Genomic DNA, 23625 nt, shown 5'->3' with positions numbered 1-23625 from the left:
AGTAAACGGGCCCCGTAAGCTAAAATTACTGGTGATTAAGTGTACACAAGTCCTCTTGATAAAGGCTTTAACAAATTTGTTTCCCACTCACTCGTCATCCATTACCCACTGCGCTAATGCTCCTCACATAACACTGGGCTAAATTGGCAATCTGACATGAATGGGCTGGTTGGAGAGGCAGTGGCGTCATGGTAATAATACCGGGCTGGACAACTAGAGACTTACGGTAATGCTCTGGGGAGATGGGTTTAAATCTCAGCAAGCAGCTGGCAGAATCTAAATTCAATTAGACAATCAGATCTCTGCCTCTCGAAGAGCAAATGATGTTGAGGTGAACGCCAGGAGCTTCAAGAGTTCAAGGGAGAAAATTAGGGGGAAAATGATCGCAGGTGGGTTTCTCACTCAAGAAAGCCAATGCAGGCGTGATGGGTGGTTTGACCTGCTTAAGCGCTCTCTTATGATTCTGAGGATGCTCTCAGACGGGCCCCTTGGCGCGCACTGTAGAGGAAGCTGTTCCGCTTTCCTCATTCTGAGTGCCAGCTGCGGCAGAATTAACCTTGGCATCTATAATCGTGGAATTATTTGTGCTAAAGTGGGAAACCTGAACTGGGATTTAAGGAGTGACTTTCATGACCTGCAGCCACCACGCAGCTGCCTTTGAAATGTAATTCTGCTTGCACAGCAAGAGTCCACGATTGCAGTGAGATAATGATCAGGTGATCTGCTGTTTTTTTTAAATTGCTACTGGTTGAGGAGAAATATTGTCCCAGACAGCAGAGGGAACTTCCCTGCTCCAGGCTCTTTCATGTCCATCAGAGTGGTCACTTGGGACCTTGTTTTGACATCATTCCCACCCTTGAACACAGAGACGATTGTAAAAGTGTTTCCAGGCTGCCCTGCAGATGCTCTTGGGCAGGGTCCAGAGAGGAAAAGCAACAACACTTGGAAATGATGCGACTGGTCCAACCAAAGTTCCACTTTCAGGTCTGTTTTCACCACTGAACCGACTTGATGTTCGAACAAGAAAGTGAGAAAGAAAGCAAAGGAACGAAAGAATGAAAAATAAACAAAAGAGAGGGAAGTGAAAGAGAGAAAAGAGAGAAAGAAAAAGGGAAGGTAGAAAGGAAAGGAAAGTAACTGTGAGAGGAAGAAAGGGAGAGAAGAACAAAGAGAGAGAGAGAGAGAAAGGAAGGGCAAACTAGCAATTACATAACAAGTTTCATAACCTGCGGTTGTCAAAGCTTGACACTCTAATTGACGGTTTGGTAGATTCTGGTCAGCAGACAGTCCAGAAAGTTCCCCAGTTTCACCATGAGTTTTCACTAGTTCATTTGAACTTGATGTGGAAGTGCCAGTGTTGGACTGGGGTGGACAAGTCAGAAGTCAGACAACACCAGGTTATAGTCCAACAGGTTTATTTGAAATGACAAGTGCTGCTCCTTCTCGCTCTGAAGGCTTGTGATTGCAAATAAACCTTCTGGACCATAATCTGGTTTCATTTCACTTTTGACCACATTTGAAATTCATTAAGGTCAGGGTCCAGCCAATGACCTAGGATAGGGATGGGAGAAGCAGCGGAAAACTCTGTAACCCCAGATGTTAGGATGGAGGTCAGCTACAACCTAACCCCACCTCCCACAGCTGAACAGCTGTAAATCTCCATTAGCTGAGGGCCACACTCAAAGAAGGGCAACTGGTGACGAAACTGTGTTCTCGCCAGGCTTCAGACAGAGGTAGAAGAAGGAGAAAGGACCTGATGGTCTGTGTGCCATTGAGTAGTAAAGGTAGTCAGTGCTGACTGATGCACAGAACAGCAATTCTCAAGAACTCCTTCCTCACTACCACACAAGGGAGATTCTTTGAAAGAGAAGACCTTCCTGCATTTGCTGCCAATATTCATTTTGTTGAAGGTGGCTGGAGTTTAGTTTCCCAGTATTGTGGCTTCCTTTTAGTCATTATATTTTTAACTTGAGTGTCCTTGGGCAAAGTAGAAAAACACACAATAAACCATCTGTGCTGAAGATTACATATCTGTACATTCCCACAGCCAAGACAGTAAAGGGAAAAAAAAAAACAAGACTCGTCTTTCCACTTGTGTAATTCCCCGAATCTCAAATCTCACTCCAGGGCTCGAGCTGGAAGATCAAGGGCAGTACTGAGGAGCAGCTGCATGTCAGTGTCAGAGGTTCTGTTCTTCGAATGAGACATCTGCACTCTCAGGTGGAGGCAAAACCTCTCCTGGTGCTACTCTGAAGGGGAACAGGGGACACGTAGTGAAGCAGAGAGACACATGTTGGAAGATAAAGTTGAATAATGAGGCCTTGTCAGAGACACCAACATTGTGAGATAAAGCAATTAGAACCCTTACGCTGTGGAACCTGGCCATTCGGCCCATTGAGTCCACACGAAGCCTCAGAAGAGCATCCCATCCAGACCCACTCCCCTTCCCCATACTTCTCATGGCTAATTCACACATACATCTCTGGGCACTGCAGGCAGTTTAGCGTGGCCAATCCACCTGACCTGCACACCTTTGGATTGTGGGAGGAAACCAGAGCACCCAGAGGAAAGCCACGCAGACACGGGGAGAATGTGCAAACTCCACACAGACACAGTCACCCGAGGCAGGAATTGAACTCGGGACCCCAGCGCCGTGAGGCAGCAGTGCTAACCACTGAGCCACTACGCCGCCCAATTAGGAAGAAAAGAATGGGATCTTCTTGAACATGTTGGCTGCTGGTCAAGGCATGGCCAGTCAACTTTACCTCTGAAGACAATGGCCATTTGAGGAAGAATTAAAACAAAGCAAACAGTGGAATTCTGGCAGGGTCACAATTTCTGTGGGCCCAAACAACAAAATCCACAAACAGAGAATTAATGTACACTCACAGTAGCAAGAGGAATAGGAGCAGCTACAAGGTTGGCTGCCATTTGCTAATCTTTTAAGGAGCTTTTTGACACTGTCGGAGACGATAATATAAGCAGATTAATAAGAGGAAGTTGAATGTGAACTTATAAAGGGGAAACATGCAGGTCCAGAGGGAAAGAATGGAGCTGTTTGGATGGTTCTATCAAAGAAGAAGCATTTGCTCAATGGGCTGAACGGTCTCCCTAAGTACAGTGCTGTTCTATAATTATTCACCTCTGCCTTTAGGATTGTAACATGAACAAAAACAACACCTTGCATTTATATATAGTCAATTCCTTTTGTCCCCATACCAGCAGGAATCGAATCTGTTTAAAGATGACCCAAAGCAAACAAAGAGGTATTAGCAACAGGTGACAGAAGGTTTACCAGTGGCAGGTTTCAGGCTGATTAAGGAGCAAAAAGAGGCAGAGAAATGTCAAAATGGCATTTCACAGCTGTGACTAGGTGGCTGATGACAGGATCCCCAATGGTAGGGAAATGGTTGGATTTGGAAACAGACTAGAGGCCAAGAATTGGAGGGGTGCAGCGTTCTCAAAGGTTTGGAAGAATTTACAGAGATCGAGAGACACAAGGAGGTGGGGAATATCCGAACAGTATTGATATACATACTGGCACATCCAGTGGCATTTCTATGGGAAGAGATGTGGACCTCAAGCAAGAAGGAAGAAGGGGGATAACAGACTGTTACACAATGGCTGAGGGATCTTGTATTTGTTACCACTGGAATTTAATTTTGCAAATGCATTTTCAAATTTAATTATGTGGCAAAAATATGACCCAAAACATCTGACAGCGCCTCACTAGAACATTTAACCAAACTGTCAAAAAACTTTTTAAGTAATAGGACAAGTTTGAGAAGATGATTCAGCAGCAGAAACTCCTACCTGTAAAAGTTGATTATAAATGCGCACACACACATATATAAGCACACTATATATATTTATCCCTACATCCATCTCCAGGGCAATGTCAGTAATGTAGTAATGTTACTGGATTAGAAATCCAGAGGCGTAAGCTAATGCTCTGGTGACATGAGTTCAAATCTCAGAACGACAACTAATTGCTTTAATTCAGTGAAAAAATGTGGAATGTAATGTTAGTTTCAGCATTGTGACTGTAACACCAGACATCAATTATTGTTATAAATCCATCTGGTTCATTAATATCTTTAGGGAAGGAAATCTGCCACCCTTACCTGGTCTGGCCTACATGTGACTCCAGACCCACAGTGATGTAGTCATCTTTAAGTGACCTCTGACTCAGTTTGAGGGCAATTAGGGACGGTCAATTTCAAGTTACTAACCACATCCATGGATATGGGGATATCACAGGAACCTGGTAGATGATCAAGGAGAAAGTGAGGACTGCAGATGCTGGAGATCAGAGTCGAGAGTGTGGTGCTGGAAAAGCACAGCCGGTCAGGCAGCATCCGAGGGGCAGGAGAATTGACGTTTCGGGCAAAAGCCCTTCATCAGGAATCAGCCAGTGGTAGCTGGTCAGCCATGGTCTGGGTGGGGCTGGGTCTGGCGTGGGATGTTCTCTGGACAGTCAGTGTAGACTCGATGAGCTGAATGTACTGTAGGAATTCTATGGATCTAGAACAGGGAGCAGTATTGAGGGGCTGAATAGCCTAATTCCTACATTTTTGCTCCTAACGCACCATGAAAGCTTCAAAGACCATTGACTAAAGTCAATTTAGCTAAGGCTGCGGGATGCACAGCGCTGATGTTAACCTCCAAAAGACTCTGAATGCGGGGTCTGATGATGGCACGGGTTGATGTATTTGAAGCATTCTTCCCCTCACTAACTGCAAAGGCAGGAAACCGCAGTGGATGCTCTTGCCCGTTTTTAAGAAGTGCAGACACCCCACACATTCCCAGACACTCAAGGACAGTTCGAGATCTCGGGTGTTAGTTATGAAGCAAGGTTAAAAGTCTAACCCTTGGCCGGCTCAGAAGCTGCCTGTCCCGCACTCTCGGTTCGACAGAGAAGGACCCCTGACTGAGCAGGTTGGGTCTAATTGTCTCCTCATTAGCCATTATCCGAGATGTCAGATGAGGCCCAGGGTGAGATTAAATGCTGCTGCAATATCATAAAACATTTCCTTATACACAGATTTCTAATTTCAATACAGTCAGAGGCCTAAAGCTCCTTTCATTGTGGAATGCATACAAATCCCCTGCACTCCAGAAGCAATTATTCCACGAAGAGAGGCAAGAATAACAACACATGGTGCTCGACATATATAAATCATTCTTCTTTGAGAAAGTGATACTTTTAGTTTGGAGCAAAGTCATAACTAATATATGTGTGTGGTGTTTGCGTGTGGGGAGGGGTTCAAATTGGGGTCAAGTCCTCACAACTGCTCCCACTCCCTTAGAATAAATGCAAAATACTGTCAACTTTGGAAACATGAAACAACCAGTGTCGATAGAAGAGTTAGACCAGACTAAAAAAAAATGAACTCTGTTTCTCTCTCCACAGATGCTGCCAGCCCCAGTGAGTTTCTCCAGTGTGCCCCCACCCATCTCCCACTTGTTAAAGAAAAACATGAAACAAAAACAAAAGCAGACAGTGCTGGAAACATTCAGCAGCATCTGTACAGAGCGAAACAGAGTTAACATTTCGAGTTTGGCATGACTTCCCCAGCACCCGCAGTGATTTATTTTAAAATCACATGATTGCGTTCAGGATTATAGAGGGCAAAGTTAAACATCGGGCTGTACACACAGCAATAACAGGGCGCTATTACTGTGTCTCATACCCCATAGGCAAAATATCATCACATCAGCAAAACAGTGCAGCAGTCAGTCACATCTCCATAGCAACAGCAGGGCTGGCTGAGACAGAAAGCGAGATGTTTCCTCACTACAAAGTAAGAAAGAACGTACTTTGTATGTAACAAACAAAAATAAACAAACAAAATGCTGGAGAAACTCAGCAGATCTGGCAGCATCTGTGAAGAGAGAAAGCAGAGTTAATGTTTTGACTCCAGTTCTCGAAGGTTACTGGACTCAAAATATTAACTCTGCCTTCTTTCTCTCACTATAGATGCTGCGCAGACCTTCTGAGCTTTTCCAGCAATTTAATTCTGTTAAGGAAAACCAAAGTACTGCGAATGTTGTAAATCAGAAACAACAGTCGAGGATGCTGGAGAAACTCAGCAGGTCTGGCAGCATCTGGAGAGAGAAATCACAGTTAATGTTTCCGGTCCATTTGACCCAAAATGTTAACGCTGATTTCTCTCCAGATGCTGCCAGACCTGCTGAGTTTCTCCAGCAATTTCACCTTGCTTTCTCTCTCACCAGATGCTGCCAGACTAGCCGAGTTTCTCCAGCAATTTAATCCTGCCTGCTCTATCCACAGACTCTGCCAGACCTGCTGAGTTTCTCCAGCAATTTCACCCTGCTTTCTCTCTCCCCATAGACTCTACCAGACCTGCTGAGCTCCCCCAGCAAAGTCTGGATGCTGTTGGCTTCGGATCTGCAGCATGAGGTTTTGTTTTTTTGGGTTTTTTTTTTAAAACTCTGGACGGGGTAGAGAGTGTACCTCAGTGAGGGGCAGGTCGGGGTCCAGTTGGGTGAAGCTGTTCAGAACCACAGAGCCGGCATCTCCCGTCACCTCGAGTCTCACTCCGTCCCAGATCTGCTTCAGCCGCCGGGAGCCGTCAAACATCTTGGGACCGCTGGCCGCGCACTCATTGTGCAGCTCCGGCCACATCAGCCGGACCATGGGCAAGAAGGTTGCTTGACTCTCGGGCAGCTCTCACTCACTCACTCCACTCACTCACTCAGTGCCTGGGTTAAAGCCCTGCGGACAGAGAGAGACATCGTCCAGCTCCCCCCCCTCCGGGCTGCAGCAGGGAGGTGGAGAGGGGGAAAGCACTTATACAACAGCGCTGGATGTTCCCACAGAGAGCTGTACGCAGCCAGCCACCTCTCACCGCTCTCAATGGGATGTGGCAGGGAGTCACACAGCCTGCCCAAGCACAGGGGAAAAAAAAATAGGCAGGAGTATGATGTCAGTGCTCCTGCAACCTCCCAACTCTGGACTGGATCACACACAGCTCCGGACTGGACTGAATTCCTCCCCCCCACCCCCACAAACTTTCTCTAAAGTTGAAAACTCAGATTTGCGCTCCAACTCTGTCTCGTCAAACTAAGTGCTGTGAGGTTCGGAGGTTGAACGAAGCATAAGTGGCACAGTTTTCGATTAGATTCCCTACCATGTGGAGACAGGCCCTTCGGCCCAACAAGTCCACACCGACCCTCTGAAGAGTAAGCCACCCAGTTTCATTTCCCTCTCTCCAAATGCACCTAGCACTACGGGCAATTTAGCATGGCCAATTCACCTGACCTGCACATCTTTGGACTGTGGGAGGAAACCGGAGCACCCGGAGGAAACCCACACAGACACGGGGAGAATGTGCAAACTCCACACAGACAGTCGCCTGAGGCTGGAATCGAACCTGGGTCCCTGGTGCTGTGAGGTAGCAGTGCTAACCACTGAGCCACCGTGCCACCCCAAGTGCAGAAATCAAGGACTGCAGACGCTGGAGATCAGACTGTGGTGCTGGAAAAGCACAGCAGGTCAGGCAGCATCCCTGTATAATTTAGGAGGGATTTACTGCAGGTGGGGTCAGGGGGATGGACGGACCTTTCGGTCCAACTCATCCACACCAACCACACGGTGGGTCAATGGTTAGTACTGCAGCGTCACAGCGCCAGGGACCTGGGTTTGATTCCAGCCTTGGGCGACTCTCTGTGTAGAATTTGCACATTCTCCCCGTGTCTGTGCCGGTTTCCTCCAGTGCAGGTCAGGTGAATTGGCCATGCTAGGTTGCCCATAGTGTTAGGTGCATTAGTCAGAGGGAAATGGGTCTAGGTGGGTTACTCTTCAGAGGGTCAGTGTGGACTTGTTGGGCTGAAGGGCCTGTTTCCACACTGTAGGTAATCTAATCTAATATTCTAAATTAATCAGGTCCCATATTCCAGCACTTGGCCCATATCCATGTAAACCCTTCCTATTCATATGCCCATCCAGATGCCTTTTAAATGTTGTAATTTCCACCCCCCCCCCGACAATTGACACAGTGACTGAGGAGAAATTCCTTCTCAGAGTCAGTTGGATTCTTTACCATAGAGGGTCTGTCGAAGCTGGTTGCAAAGATAATTCAAGATTCAGAATAGATAGATTTTTAATCAATAAGGGAATCAAAGGTTAGGGCGGGAAAGGGGATTTCCTCTGGCAGCTCATTCCATATATGCACCAACCTCTGTGTGAAAAAATTGCCCCTTAGGTCCTTTTTAAATCTTTCCCCTCTCACCTTAAACCTATGCCTTCCAGTTCATGAGGGGCATGGATAGGGTAAACAGACAGGGGATGGGGGCTGCTGGAATCTGTATTGAAACCACAAATTGCTGGAGCCCACACAGGGTCAGGCAGCCACCATGGAGAGAGAGTAAGTTAATGTTTCCAGTCGAGATGACTCTTCAGCGCTCTGATGAGTTGTCCAGACTCGAAATGTTAGCTTGCTCTCTCTCTCTCCGTCTCTCCCCACATAGAGGCTGCCTGACCCACTGTAATTTCCAGCACTTTTTGTTTTTCAAAACAGACACAGACCATTCACCCCATCGAATCTGCTCTACTATTCAATGAAATCCCAGCTGATCTGATAATCAAAGAACAGTAAAGTACAGAAACAGGCCCTTCAGCCCTCAAAGCCTGTGCCAACACATTTTGCCCTTCCATACTAAAACTGTCTTAACTTACAGGATCCGTGTCCCTCTATTCCCTCAAATTCACTTCCCACCCTAACCCTTGATTCCCTTTCTGATTAAAAATCCATCTATCTGAACCCTGAATTATCTTGACAACCCAGCTTCGACAGCCCCTCTCTGGTAAAGATTCCAACTGACTCCTCCTCAGTCATGTGTTAAATGGGGGATCCCTTCTTCTTACATTATGCTCTTGGGTCCTAGATTCTCCCATAAGGGCATATAACCTTTTCATATCTACCCTGTCAAGCTCTCTAAGAATCTCATACATTTCAGTAAGGTCACCTCTCATTCTCCTAAAGCCTAATAAGTACAGGCCTAATCTACTCAACCTCTCCTCATAAGACGTAAATCGAGAGTGTGGTGCTGGAAAAGCACAGCAGGTCAGACAGCATCCGATGAGCAGGAGAATCGATGTTTCAGGCATAAGCGCTTCATCAGAAATGAGGCTTGTGGGCCAAGGGGCTGAGAGATAAATGGGAGGGGGTGGGGCTTGGGAGGGAGGTAGAAGGACATGCAGGTCTTGGGCCTCCTCCATTACCAAACCCTAACCACTGTGCCTAGAGGAAGAAAGCCTCATTTTCCGCCTTGGAACTCTGCAACCAGATGGGATCAATGTGGATTTCAACAGTTTCCTCATTTCCCCTCCCCCTCAGATTATCCCAGTCCCAAGCGTCCAACTCGGCACCACCCTCCTGACCTGTCCATCACCTTTCCCGTCTGTCCGCTCCACCCTTTTCTCTGACCTATCACCTCTGCCCAGCTTCATCTACTTATCACATTCCCATCTACCTTCCCCCCAACCCACCCCCCTCCCATTTATCTCTCAGCACCCCTGGCCCAAATGTCTCATTCCTGATGAAGGGCTTATGCCCGAAACGTCGATTCTCCTACTCCTCGGATGCTGCCTGACCTGCTGTGCTTTTCCAGCACCGCACTCTCGACTCTGATCTCCAGCATCTGCAGTGCTCACTTTCTCCTCATAAGGCATAAGCCAAGTGAACCTTCTCTGGACTGCCTCCAATGCCATGATACCTTTCCTGGATACAGAGCTTAAAATTGTTGACAGTATCCCAGATGTAGTCTGACTAAATGCGAGGTGCTGCATTTTGGGAAAGCAAATCTCACCAGGACTTATACACTTAATGGTAAGGTCCTAGGGAGTGTTGCTGAACAAAGAGACCTTGGAGTGCAGGTTCATAGCTCCTTGAAAGTGGAGTCACAGGTAGATAGGATAGTGAAGAAGGCCTTTGGTATGCTTTCCTTTATTGGTCAGAGTATTGAGTACAGGAGTTGAGAGATGTTGTGAAACTTGAAAGGGTTCAGAAAAGATTTACAAGCATGTTGCCAGGGTTGGAGGATTTGAGCTATAGGGAGAGGCTGAACAGGCTGGGGCTGTTTTCCCTTGAGCGTCGGAGGCTGAGGGGTGACCTTATAGAGGTTTATAAAATCATGAGGGGCATGGATAGGATAAATAGACAAAGTATTTTCCCTGGGTGGGGGAGTCCAGAACTAGAGGGCATAGGTTTAGGGTGAGAGGGGAAAGACTTAAAAGAGACCTAAGGGGCAACTTTTTCACACAGAGGGTGGTGCATGTATGGAATGAGCTGCCAGAGGGAGTGGTGGAGGCTAGTACAATTGCAACATTTAAAAGGCATCTAGATGGATATATGAATAGGAAGGGTTTGGAGGGATATGGACCAGGTGCTGACAGGTGGGACTAGATTGGATTGGGATATCTGGTCGGCATGGACGAGTTGGACCGAAGGGTCTGTTTCTGTGCTGTACATCTCTATGACTCCATGACAACTGCCTTGTATAGTTTTAGCAAAACCTCCTTAGTATTATACTCCATTCCCTTTGAAATAAAGGCCATTGTTCCATTTGGATGTACCTACTTCACACAGAGAGTGGAGGGCATTTGGAACGCGTTGCCAGCAGAGGTGGTAGAGGCAGGCACGGTATATTCATTTAAGATGCATCTGGACAGATGCATGAGTAGGTGGGGAGCAGAGGGATACAAATGCTTAGGAACTGACTGACAGGTTTAGACAGTACATCTGGATCGGTTCAGGCTTGGAGGGCCGAAGGGCCTGTTCCTGGGCTGTAAATTTTCTTCGTTCTTCTTTGTTCTTTATACTGCGTGGACTGCAGAGGTTCAACTTCTTGAGGGAAAGAAAATGCTGGCCCAGCCAGCAACGCCCATGTCCCATAAACAAATGAAAAGTAAAATAAACTAAACAGAGAAATTATTAAGATGCCTAGATATACATGGATTTGAATATTGTGTCAGCCATGGTTTCTCAGATAGCACACTCATCTCTAACTTACACAGTCGTGGGAGTAAGCCCCACTCCAGCATTTGAGACAACAATCCAGCGCAATACTGAGGAGTGCTACACTGTTGGCGGTGCTGGCACACTGACCTGAGACCTCACCTGCTTGCTCAGTCCCATGGCACCGTTATGGAGATGGGAAGGGAAGTTTGCCCCAGACTACTGAACAATGTTTATGCTTCAGTCAACATCACTGAAGCTCTATTTATTAATGAAAGTGGGCATCAGTAACTTAAGTCATCACTTAGCGTTCATCAACGTTAACCACACTGCTGTCGGTCTGGAGTCAAGTTTAGGTCAGACTGGATAAAGATGGCAGATTTCCTTCCCTGAAGTGAACCAGATGGGCTTTTTTGATAATGGTGACATGATCACAATGGGATTTAAACCAGCACATTAAGCCTGGGATTCTGGATTATTATATCCAGGAGTGTTACCACTATATGATCACCTCCCTTTTGTGATTATATTGCTGTTTGTAGGAGTTTGCTCGGTCCAAATCAGCTGCCACGTTTTCTACATTATAATAATCACTACACTTAAAAAAAATGTTGGCTGTAAAGTACTTTGAGACATCTGTTAGCCATGAAAAACTCCATGCTAACGCAAGACCTCTGTTTTTACTTTAAATATGACAACAGTTGCTGCTCCAACTACCCTGGAATCCAAACTGCAGAGCTTCAGTGCTTCTAGGGCTGTGTGCATCAAATAATTTTATGCTGGAAAATTGCGACAAACACTGACTGACATTCTCACCCTAATGCCCTCAATCCACCCTTGATACAACCCAACCCAGTGTCAACTAACAAACAGGTGAAAATGCTGCCAAATGCTTGGAGAGAGCAATAGAATTAATATCTTACAAAAAAAAACTCGACGCCTGATGGGCCATTGAGGAACAGACAGCTACAAGGACTGCTACAGGAAGGATATCATTAAACTGGAGAGGGCTCAGAAAAGATTTACTAGGACGTTGCCGGGAATGTACAGTTTGAGTTATAAAAATAAGACTGGAAAGGTTGGGACTTTTTTTTCACTGGAGCGCAAGAGGTTGAGGGGTGAGCTTATAGGGGTTTATAAAATCATGAGGGGCATGGATAGGGTAAATAGACAAGGGCCTTTTCCCAAGAGTATGGGGGTTAATAACTAGGGGGCATATTTTTTAAGCTGAGAGGAGAAAGATTTTAAAAAGGACATGAGAGGCAACTTTTTTACAGTGAATGCTTCGCGTGTGGAATGAACTGGCAGAGGAAGTGGTGGATGAGGGAACGCTTACAACATTTAAAAGACATTTGGATACATTTATAGGAAAGGTTTGGAGGGATATGTGCTGAGCACAGGCAAGCGGGACTAGTTTAGTTCGGGAACATGGTTGGACTGAAGGGTCTGTTTCCATGCTGTATTACTCTATGATTGTAGCTGGAAGTGAGCCTCTTAATTTTATTTCAGAATCTCTTCCCTTTCCTCACATAGCCCTGGCACAGGACGTGATGTTCGTGAAGTTTCCATTCTCAGTCCGTCTGCGATGAGGTTGCTTTATAAATGTACGGTGTTGTTGTTGAGTCATCCATGGGCTATTATGCTGCCCCCTGTGGTCAGCTCCAGAACAACATGCCCTTCAACAATAAAACTAAATAATTAGCAGCAGGAGTGGGTCTTTGGTCCTTTAGAACCTGCACCATCAAATCAACAAGATTATGACTGGTTTTTTACCTCTACCTCACCTTCGTGCACTACCCCATTCTATAACTGTCAAGAATTTGTCGACCTTTCTCTTGAATAAAATCAGCAACTGGGATTGCAAAATTTAACCCTTCACTTTCTCAGCTTGGAGGTAGTGCAAGAAGCTAGTGAATGAAGAAGTTGCATTTACGTAGCGCCTTTCATGACCTAATGATGTTGTCTAGCCCCCGACAGCCAATGAAGTAATGCTGAAACGTAGGAAACACAGGAGGTCCAGGAATTATTGCAATATTTATGTCTCCACCAACATCACCCAAAAACAAGATCAACTGACCGTTCGCCTGTTACTGCTTGTGGGATCTTGCTTTTGGGTGATGTTGGTGGAGACATAAATATTGCAATAATTCCTGGAGAGGGTGGAACAATGGAGTCAGTTGGTGGCAGAAAGATGCTGTACTGAGGAGGGTGATGGGGGGGGGGGGGGAGCTGCACTCTCTGAGCAGCCGACATTAAACCAAAGCCTTGGTTACCTTCCCACGTTAACATGAAGGATCCTTTTTTTCTTGAGGGCTGGCGGGGGATATCGCGTCAAATATCTCTCTGCTCCTTGTGGGATCCTGCTGTGCACAACCTGGCTTCTGCTTTTCCTACAGCGCGGCAGTGACTACGCTGTTGAGAAACAGCCCACACTTGCGGTAGGGTTGGCCGGCTGGGGTGGGGTTTTTTTTTTCTCCCTCTGTGTTCACCTGAATCCCCCCACCCCGTGTTAATTGATTGGGTGAACAATCCAAAGCAGCCTGTGGGTGACTGAGGCAGCACAGAGACAACACGTGCCCTCCCCTTGAAAAAGGAAATGTTTGCAGGATCAAGGGGAAATAGGACCTGTACAGGAGTGAGGGGGTGAATGGCCTCCTTGTAGAATCATAGAATCCCCAGTCCTCACTCTCTCCTGTGTGTGTGTTTAAGTGTGTAGGTGTGTATAAGTGTGTGTGTGTAGGAGAAAGTGAGGACTGCAGATGCTGGAGATCAGAGCTGAAAATGTGTTGCTGGAAAAGCGCAGCAGGTCAGGCAGCATCCAAGGAGCAGGAGAATCGACGTTTCGGGCATGAGCCCTTCTTCAGGAAACTGTGTGTGTGTGTATAAGTATGTGTGTAGGTGTACGTTGGTATGTGTGCAGGTGTGTGCGTATATGTGCGTCTTTATGTGTGTGTGTATATGTGATATGGTTCAATGGAGGTGACAGATGGATAGAGCTGGCTAGAGGCTAAGCTGAACTCCTATGTCTGTGTGACTTCAATGATAATGATAAAGGCAATGAATGACATTGGTTGGTCAGACCAGGTAAGGATGGCAGATTTCTGTTCTTAAAAGGCATTAGTGAAGCAGATGGATTTTTGACAACAACCAATGACCCAATGATAGGTCCAGGAATATAATGTGAGGAACACTAGAGCATGGAAGTGACAATACCTGCATTGAGATATGAGCAGAACTGAGGGTCAGCAGCACAACTTGAATCTAGGGCAGTCTTGGTGAAGGTGAGAGCCCTGGGACACACATGTAACTTGGATCAATACCTTCTCAGTACGGCTCCATTAGAGAGTCTCAAACACAAAGCAGTGTGAGAGGTGAGAGCATAATTCTGAAGCAAGACCTGCAAATGCTCACACCATCAGTGACATCCATGTCATCAATCAGAGATGCCTCTCGCTGGTGTTCCACTGGTCAAACTCTCTCTCCAAACACAGGGTAACTTGGCAAGAGCAGAATCTATAATTGGACAATGGGAGTTTCAGATATACTGCTCAATGCTATCATAAATAAACATGTGGGTGCACATCTTTAATTCCAATGACTACACTGAGAACTTCTTTATCTGAACACCTATTAAAATCACTTTCCAGTCTGGCAAGTTCTTCAGAACTCACGTTGATAAGAAATGAGGAGAATGTGACTGAGATGCTCAGGAAACACCCAATGGAAACATTCAGGATATTTCTGTGATGCAGTTGATTGGTATCGATCAAACTGGTACAAGTCAAAAGACATTTTTAGCACAGCACGTTCTCTGGAGATTTGAGAACTGCGCGTAGGTCGATATTGTACAATAACAGCGACGTGGTGTAACAGTTCTCTAAAACATTCAGACAAATGAAAACTCCAGCAGTTTCAGTCCACTGATCCAGCAACTCTGTGGTTTATATGTGAGTGCATTACATCTATGTGTCAATGTCTTTTAAAATCAAGATCACGCACTCGCTATGTTTCAAGGTCATACATAAGACCTATTGCAATAAATGGCTGGTAAGCTACTCACCCATGGACTGTTTCACAAAGCGACCTCTATTCTCATCCCATCTCCCTTTAAAATACATACACACTCACTTTCAGCATGGCTGTACTAGACTGGACTTGAGCACAAAATCCAGAGTCTAACACTTCAATGCATCCCTGAGGGAGGGCTGTATAGTCAGCAATGCTGTCTTCTGGATGAGACGTTTAGCTGAGGCCCCTAATGTCAGCTCAGGTGGACGTGTAAGATTCCAAAGCACTATTCTGGACAAGAGCAGGCGAGCTATCCGGGTGTCCTAGCCAGTATTTACCCCTCAATCAACATCGCAACAAAATACTGGATCAGTGGTGCTGGAAGAGCACAGCAATTCAGGCAGCATCCGAAGACAGGCAAAATCGACGTTTCGGGCAAAAGCCCTTCATCAGGATGCTGCCTGAATTGCTGTGCTCTTCCAGCACCACTGATCCAGAATCTGGTTTCCAGCATCTGCAGTCATTGTTTTTACCATCGCAACAAAATAGATGACCTGGTCATGATCACATTGCTGATTTTAGGAGCTTGCTGTGTGCAAATTGGTAACCATTAACAAAAATGATTATGCCTCAAAATTATTTCACTGGTTGAAAATTCTTTTGGGATAACCGCTGGAAGTGCAAAGCACTGTATAAATGAAGTTATAAATCACACAACACCAGGTTATAGTCCAACAGGTTTATTTGGAAGCATTAGCTTTCGGAGTGCTGCTCCTTCATCTGGTGGTTGTGGAGGAGCAGCGCTCTGAAAGCTTGTACTTCCAAGTAAACCTGTTGGACTATAAACTGCTGTTGTGTGATTCTTAACTTTGTCCACCCCAGTCCAACACCGGCACCTCCAAATCATGTATAAATGAAAGTCTTTCAGTTTTTTTCTCTCCAGTGATCTCAAGTCAGAATCCAGGAGAATGCTTAGTCTTTGTCCATTGAGGAACATTAAATTCAGGTATGAGACTTCAAGCAGACACCTACTCTTACTGAGAGGGACAAACATATTATGGACATGAGCCCACATGTGGGATCTTCCTGTTCCGTACTGCTTAGTGTGCCCTTGTTACCTATCATCCTTTTTCAGTGTAATTTATTGTCCTTCTTTCAGTGTGGTTTCACCACGATACAGCACAAGGTCCTGCAAGGTCCACCCGTGTTGTCACTTGGGTGAACCAGTTGTTTGGAATGCGAGGCTGAACAGAATGAACGGGCTGGTTAATCTTCACAAAACCGTGCTGCTTCAGTAACTTCCCTCTGACTTTCCTTAACCTTCTTCCCATGCTGCTTAAAACATAAACTGTTTACTCCTATTAATTTCGACCCAACAGCCTCATCGATAAGGGGTCCATGTCCACCACGCACTCCCAGGGGGGTGTGAGAGCGTGAGGGGAGAGGGTGTCAGTCACCCTCCGGGATGGTGAGACACTGAGGGAGTCAGTCTTTTCATTAAAGGGGCGGCTCAGTGGTTAGCACTGCCACCTCACAGCACCAGGAGCCCGGGTTCAATTCCACCCTCGGGTGACTGTCTGCATGGAATTTGCACATTCTGCCCTTGTCTCAGTGGGTTCCCTTTAAGTCAGTTAAGTGGATTAACCCATAGTGTCCTGGGATGTGTAGGGTGGGTGGGGTATCCATGTGAAATATCGGGTTACAGTTTGGGGGGGGGGTGGGTCTTCGTGGGTTACTCTTCAGAGGGTGAGTGTGGACTCGATGGGCTGCTTCCTACTAAAAGGATTCTATGGTCACTATTACTTGCTGTTTGTGGGAGCTTGCTGTGCATAAATTGGATGCCATTTCCTTTATTACATTGCAATAGCGAATGCGCCGCAAAAACAATTCTGTGACTGAAAAGTAAAAAAAATCACACAACACCAGGTTATAGTCCAACAGGTTTATTTGGAAGCATCAGGTAAATGAAGGAGTGTCGCTCCGAAAGCTAGTGCTTCCAAACAAACCTGTTGGACTTAACCTGGTGTCGCATGATTTTTAACTTTGTCCACCCCAGTCCAAGACCGGCATCTCCACACCTTGACTGAAAAAGGCGCAACAGGGGAAGGTCACTGTCTATCCTCTCCCAGCATCAGTCCATAGAGGAGCTGAAAACTGTCAAATGTCTGGAGCGAGTGAATGCACCTGACAAAGGAATCTACATTGTCAAGATCGAGGGCGTTGAAATTGTATTGTGGTCACTCACAGTGGAACATGCGCAAAGAGAAATGCTGATTTCTACTGCACTCTTCGTAATTTCTGATTAGAAATGTTTTGGCCTTAGTTGTATACCAACCATGGAATGAATATGGCAAATACCGAGTCTATTGTAATTACCCTGTGTGGAACATGCTGTATGGAGACACGTTGAATTTGATTGCAAATAGTATAATATTCAAGCTGTAACATTTTGTGATGTATTTTCACATATTTTACGAATAAAGAATATTTTTGGAAAATAAAAGAACGTACAGTACTTTGGGGTGTCCAGTGATCATGAAAAGCGCTATATAAATGCAAGTCTTCCTTTGTTTGGTTATGGTAATTGACTAATACACATTATTTTTCTCAATTTACTGTAGACAAGGACAAGACTCTGCTCAGATCAACACAATTAGCAACATGCATTAATTAGAATGCATTTGTTATTGACAGTTCAGGAGACTGAGGTTAGTGATCTTTTCCCATGTTAGGGTTGGGGAATCCCCTAAGCGGAAGATGAGGATTACCCTGAACAAGAGGGAAATGTGAACTCTCCCCTGCAGTGAGTGAGGGAGGGAGGGAGTGGGTTGGGGAAAGGGAAGGTTTGCTACAATTGGTCTTAGTATTTCTGAGCTGGAAGCAGTAAATATCAGGCCAGTGTTCTTTGCCCCAGTGAGTCATGCTGGAAAATGCACACTTGGGTGTCATAATCAGCTTGATTCCTCCCCACCTGCCACAGCAGATGCCTACCATGACTCAGAGTAGCAGTCTATTGCTTCTGAGTCCGAAAGCAGTGAGTTCAAATCCTACTTCAGTACAAATTCCATGTTGATGACCCAACATAGCACTGACACAGGGTACAGCCCATTGAAAGTGCAAACTTTCAGACTGCTTGCAAGAAAATGTTATAAAGGTCCTCTGGCAGTATTTAAAGAACAGCAGTAGAGTCCTCACTAATGTCCTGCCCAACATTAATTTCTCAAACAATGCCTACCATCTGATCCTTAATCTTTTGTAGGAACTTGCTATGTGCAAATTGGCTGCTACATTTCCTGCATTTCCACAGCAATGAATGCCAGAAACGGAAGCCATTCATTGATTATAAAATGATTTGAGATATCCTATGGAAGTTGCTATATAAATGCAGATGTTCATTCTTTCGAACAGCTGAGGTTTATGCCAATTCTTTGGGTTAATGGTGCCAGTTAAGTCAGGACCGCCAAGCAAGACAACACGCAACATTTTCAAAAAAATTTCCAATTCAAAATCTGAAGTTCCCTTCCTCATCCCTCGGTTTTCATTTGGATGTGCGGAGCTTAGACTGATGCAGCACCTTTAGTTTGTTTGAACATGCAGTGAAGGTCACCATTCTGCTCCTGATGTTCATTAATAATCGCCAGAGAAATGGGTTCTGGCTTTTCAATCCAGACCAGTTCCCAGTGAGCAGTCACTGCAATCATAATCACTGCTAATGTGACAGCCTCATTCCCCGGACAGCTGGGCTGAGAGCGTGGAAAACTAATGAGTCTTCTCATCTCACTACATTCTTAAAAGGTGAAAGGTTAAAAACGTCACTCACGCAGTGATCATAGGTACCAGGCCCCATTTATATGTAACATCACAGACAAGTGGAGCCCATTATATACAGAGAAAGATCTGTTTGATTGGGGCAGTACATAGATGGGAGCATATTACACAAGGGACAATATATAATGTTAGAATAAGGCAAGTGAAGGCAACTGCTTTGAGTTATAAAGAAAGACAGGGAATTTTTCACTGGAGAGTAGGAGGTTGAGAAGCGATCTTATAGAAGTTGATGAATTAATAGATAGAGTTAATGATAGTTGCCTTTTCCCTAGGATAGAGGGGTTTCAAGACTCAGGGGGACATTTTTAAGGTGAGAGATTTAAAAAGGGTCACCAGGGGCAAATTGTTTTACATAGAGGGTGGTTCGCATGTGGAATGAACTTCCTGAGGAAGTGGTGGATGTGGGACAATTACAATGTTTCAAAGACATTTGGATAAGTACATGAATAGGGATGGTTTGGAGGGAAATGGGCCGGGAGCAGGCAGCTGGGACTAGTTGGGATTATGGTCAGCATGGACTGGTTGGACCGAAGGGTCTGTTTCCGTGCTGTATGACTCTGTGACTGTATGAAAGTAACATTGCTCGAAGAGAAACGTTATCTAAGCTTTTTATTTGTTCAGCCATTTGCCACAGGCAGAGTACATACTGTACTCAAACCAGCCTGTGCTGATTGTTAGATGTGATGCTATGATTAGCAAGCACTTGCTGAACAATTCTGAGTGCTTTAGTAATTACAATAACTTCCAGTTGAAGATAATCAGTCAAGTGCATAGCAAGGCTCATGTCCAATTGCTTGAAGAAACATGCTGTTTTAGTACAGGTAGGCACCCATTCTTTACAAGCACTCGGAACATGTTTAAACCGTGTGCCTCTTTGGAATTACTTGGGATCTGGGGAGCCTTTAGTTCCCCTTCACTTTCTCCATGGCAATACCTTAGCCAATCAGAATTGCCTGGCCAGTCAATTGCTACCCTTTTCTCCTGCGGTATAAATTGTTGTGATTGCTTGAAATTTGGCTTTCTTGCCTCTGTCTTGAGTGCAAGCATTAGCAATGCAACTCTCTCTTCAAAAATATTCAAGTTTTGTACTTCCAAGAAACTTCATAAAATTAACATTTGAAAGCTTGCAATTTAGGCCACTGCAGTGAAACTACGGAAACTCATTTTGGACAGGCTTTTGCCCGAAATGTTGATTTTCCTGCTCCTCGGATGCTGCCTGACCCGCTGTGCTTTTCCAGCACCACTCTAATCTTGACTCTAAATATCATCCCTCAATTCCTCGTGTTGAGTCAACTGTGTCAGAGTTAGGTCATAACGGGAGGGATGTGAGTGGAGCAAAGAAAGTGGAAAGTTTTATTTATTAGTGAGCCTTGGCAAAATTGGCATCCTTGGCATTTTTTTCTTCTTCGCCAGTCCCTCAAGACTGAGGGTATTTTCTTTCCATTCCGGTATTGTGAGTCCTGAGGCAACTAAACAGTCCAATCCGAGATTCCAAATACCAGAGGCGCATAGGTTTAAGGTGGGAAGGGAAGGTTTTAAAGGTGATGTGATGTGAAGCAAGTTCTTTTATACAGAGGATGGTAGGTGCCTGGGTCATGTTGCTAGGGTAGGTGATGGAGGCCGAGTTGTTGGCAAGGTTTAAGAAGCATTTAGTCAGACACATGACCAGGCAGGGAATAGAAGGATATGGCCTAACCCAGGCAGCTGGGATTAATTTAGAATGTCATCATGGTCAGCATAGATATGCTGGGCTGAAGGGCCTGTAACTTTTTTTATCTGTTCGTTTATGGGATGAGGGCATCGCTGGTCAAGCCAGCATTTATTGCCCAGAGGGCAGTGAAGAGTCAACCACATTGCTGTGGGTCTGCAGTCACATATAGACCAGACCAGGTAAGGGTGGCAGCTTCCTTCGCTAAAGGGCGTTAGTGAACAAGATGACAATGGATTCATGGTCATCCTTAGACTCTTTAATTCCAGATACTTATTGAATTCAAATTCAACCATCTTCTGTGGGAGGTTTCGAACCCAGGTCACTGGAACATTCCCTGGGTCTCTGTGTTAACAATCCAGTGATAATACCACTAGGCCATTGCCTCCTCATCTCTGCTATGTTCTAGATCTGTACACTGTGCGTCAGGTGGAGGAGGTGGTGTTGAAGAGGTTGGGGGGTGGGATGCTTGGGGTTTTGCAAATTCCTTCCACTGTTTGCCCTTTGGCCTTTAGCTCTGGCCTGTTGGAGATGCCCATGATGGTTGTCACCCTGATGGATGCTTCCTCTCCAGTTTGGTTAATCCAAGGCAATATTCCCATGTGCTGGTTCTTCATGGAGTCTTTGAGGAACATCCTGGAAGCATCTTTTCAGTGCTCCTGGTGACTTTGTAATCACATAGCTTGCAGTTTGTTTTGGGAGTCTTGCGTCAGGCATGTGGACAGTGTAGCCTCCCCAACACAGATAATTGACCATCTTCAGTGTCTCGGGGCTGGGACTGTTAGCCTGACAGACAGCACTGATATCAACACTCCTAATCTGCCAATGGATCTGTAGAGGTTAGCTTTCTCTAGGGATTTGAGATGTCTCCTGTACAACACCCATGTCTCCCACACATACAGAAGGGGAAACAACACTACTACCTTGTTGACCATGAGCTTGGTGCTAGGTTTGAAGTCTTTATCATCAAACTCTATGTTTCCAGAAGGCCAAAGCCTGTGCTAGTAAATGCTGAATTTCATCATCAGATGTCTGTCCTCCCAACAGGATGCTCCCTAGATACAAGAATACATTAGGATATGGGGTCATTCAATTAGGATCGAAATGAGGAGATGTGGATCTTGGGAAAATTAGCTTTTCAGGGATTCTGGGAATGCGGGGAGCAAGCAAGAAATGTTCACTACTGAGGAGGCGTTCAGGGGAATAAAGGGGAAAAGTTCCCATTTCTTATGCTGTTATATTCTCATTGCCCATGTCTTGTGGTTTGGAGAAGATGTTGAACCACTGATAGCAGAATGACAACAATATTACAAGTTATACACAGATGAAAGGCCATTGCAAACAAAAGGTGGATTTATGAATGATAACTCAAAGTGTGATTCACTTTTCAATGCCCATTGTTAGCCCTTCAAGTTCTCTATTACACACCTTGTGATTACGGGATGTCAGCCCTGGGAAACAGGTACACTTGCTTTTCAGTGAAAAATCATTCATATTAGTGTAGGATGGGAGGCACATATAAATAAGCCAGAGCAGGCAAGAACAGCAGGTTAAATAATAGCAACGTACTGAGGATTCAGGAGATAAAAACACAAAATGCTGAAGAAACTCAGCTGGTCTAGCAGCATTTCTGGATAGATGGATGCCTGATTTCGAGACTGGTACAACTCCATTTTTGGAAGGGATCAACAGCAACTTTCCTTCTCTAAGGGGCAGCAGTAAGCGAGGTGGGGAGGGTGGTGGTAAAGTCAGTGGGCTAGTCTGGTTTTCTGAGGAAGTAGGTTCAAAGCCCACATTGGCTGCTGATGAAGCTGGACAATTAACAATTCTGAAAATATGAAACCAGTCACGGCAATCCATTATCAATTCTTAAAAACAAAAAGCCATCTGCTTCACTAACATGCTTTAGGGAAGGAAATCTGCCGTCCTTATCTGGTCTGGCTAAAATGTGATTCCAGACCCAAGCAATGCAGTTGACTTCTAACTGTCCCAGAAACGACCAAACAAGTCATTGAGGTCAAGGACGTAAAAGATGGCCGACAAATGCTGACCTTGTCAGCAATGTCCACATCTCATGGAAGAATATGCATTTTGTTTCTTTATAACAACAATCCAACACCCTCATGGTCAAGTGTACTGGTATGGAATTGTTTTTGAAAAAAATGTACTGAAATCTTAAATTAGTGGGATTTGTCAAAAATCAATAGATGCTTAATCTCAGATTTTGGATTACTATTCCAGAAATATGACCACACATTCCCTGATCCTTACTGCACCAACCGATGTAATGCTTTCTAAGTAATATTGCACACTCCAATTCTGCAGCATGATATCTTAACCTCTGCGGGAAATGAGTCAGTTCAGGCTCACATTACTGTAATTAGTCATCGGTTGCACGGTTCCTGGGATCAGGTGTCTCTGGGCTTGTTGTCGGGACAACCTGAAGTAACCTCATCCCCATCGCTTGAATGGACCTTCAGTTGTGATCTGATGGGCTTGTTCTTGTAAGGAGCTGGTGGCAGGTCTCAAAAAGATGACTTAAAATGACACAGAAAGAGGCCATTTGGCCCATCAAATCCATGCTGGCTCTTCTTGAAGCAGCCCCGGTCTGTTCCTGTAGCCCCTGCCAGTTTAGTTTCAAGTGCTCATCCATTTTCCTTTGGAAAACCTCTTTCAAGTCCATTTCAGTGCATTCCAGAGCACTTGGTAAGATGTTACAGCCCATTATTAAGGAAAAGATTGCAGAGTACTTGGAAATGCATGGTAAATTATGGCTTCATACTGGGTTGGTCATGCCCAACAAATCTGTTAGAATTCTTTCAGGAGATAATGAGCAATTCAGACAAAGGTGAGCCAGAGGACATGATATATTTGGACTTCCAGAAAGCCTCTGACAAGCTGCCACCCACAAGGCTGCTAGGTGTGTTGTTTCCCTGGTGCCAAGATCAAGGATGCCTCAGAGAGGGTGCAGAATGTTCTCACGGGGGAGAGGGGCCAGCAAGAGGTCATTGTCCACATTGGAACCAACGACATTGGAAGGGAAAAGGTTGAGATTCTGAAGGGAGATTACAGAGAGTTAGGTAGAATTTTAAAAAGGAG

The 23625-nt window shown here is 45.2% G+C and overlaps 1 protein-coding gene across 4 annotated transcripts in view; it reads right to left on the bottom strand.

Annotated features, from left to right (window-relative positions):
- Nucleotides 1-23625, bottom strand: part of LOC122564935 (ral guanine nucleotide dissociation stimulator-like) — a 187921-nt gene that overhangs the window by 46726 nt on the left and 117570 nt on the right. The window contains exon 1 of one of the 4 annotated variants that reach the window (XM_043720432.1): nucleotides 6479-6899. The exons of 2 other annotated variants lie outside the window; for them this stretch is intronic. In XM_043720432.1, the coding sequence (XP_043576367.1) occupies nucleotides 6479-6661 (183 nt within the window). In that variant the 5' untranslated portion in view covers nucleotides 6662-6899. Of the gene's footprint in view, nucleotides 1-6478; nucleotides 6900-23625 lie in introns of those variants that run through there. One more of the 4 variants, XM_043720429.1, reaches the window with a different exon arrangement.

Source organism: Chiloscyllium plagiosum, chromosome 30 (assembly GCF_004010195.1).
Source record: "Chiloscyllium plagiosum isolate BGI_BamShark_2017 chromosome 30, ASM401019v2, whole genome shotgun sequence".
NCBI classification, from domain to species: Eukaryota; Metazoa; Chordata; class Chondrichthyes; order Orectolobiformes; family Hemiscylliidae; genus Chiloscyllium; species Chiloscyllium plagiosum.
Note: the sequence above shows the minus strand (reverse complement) of the source record. Positions and strands in the feature narration are given on the sequence as shown.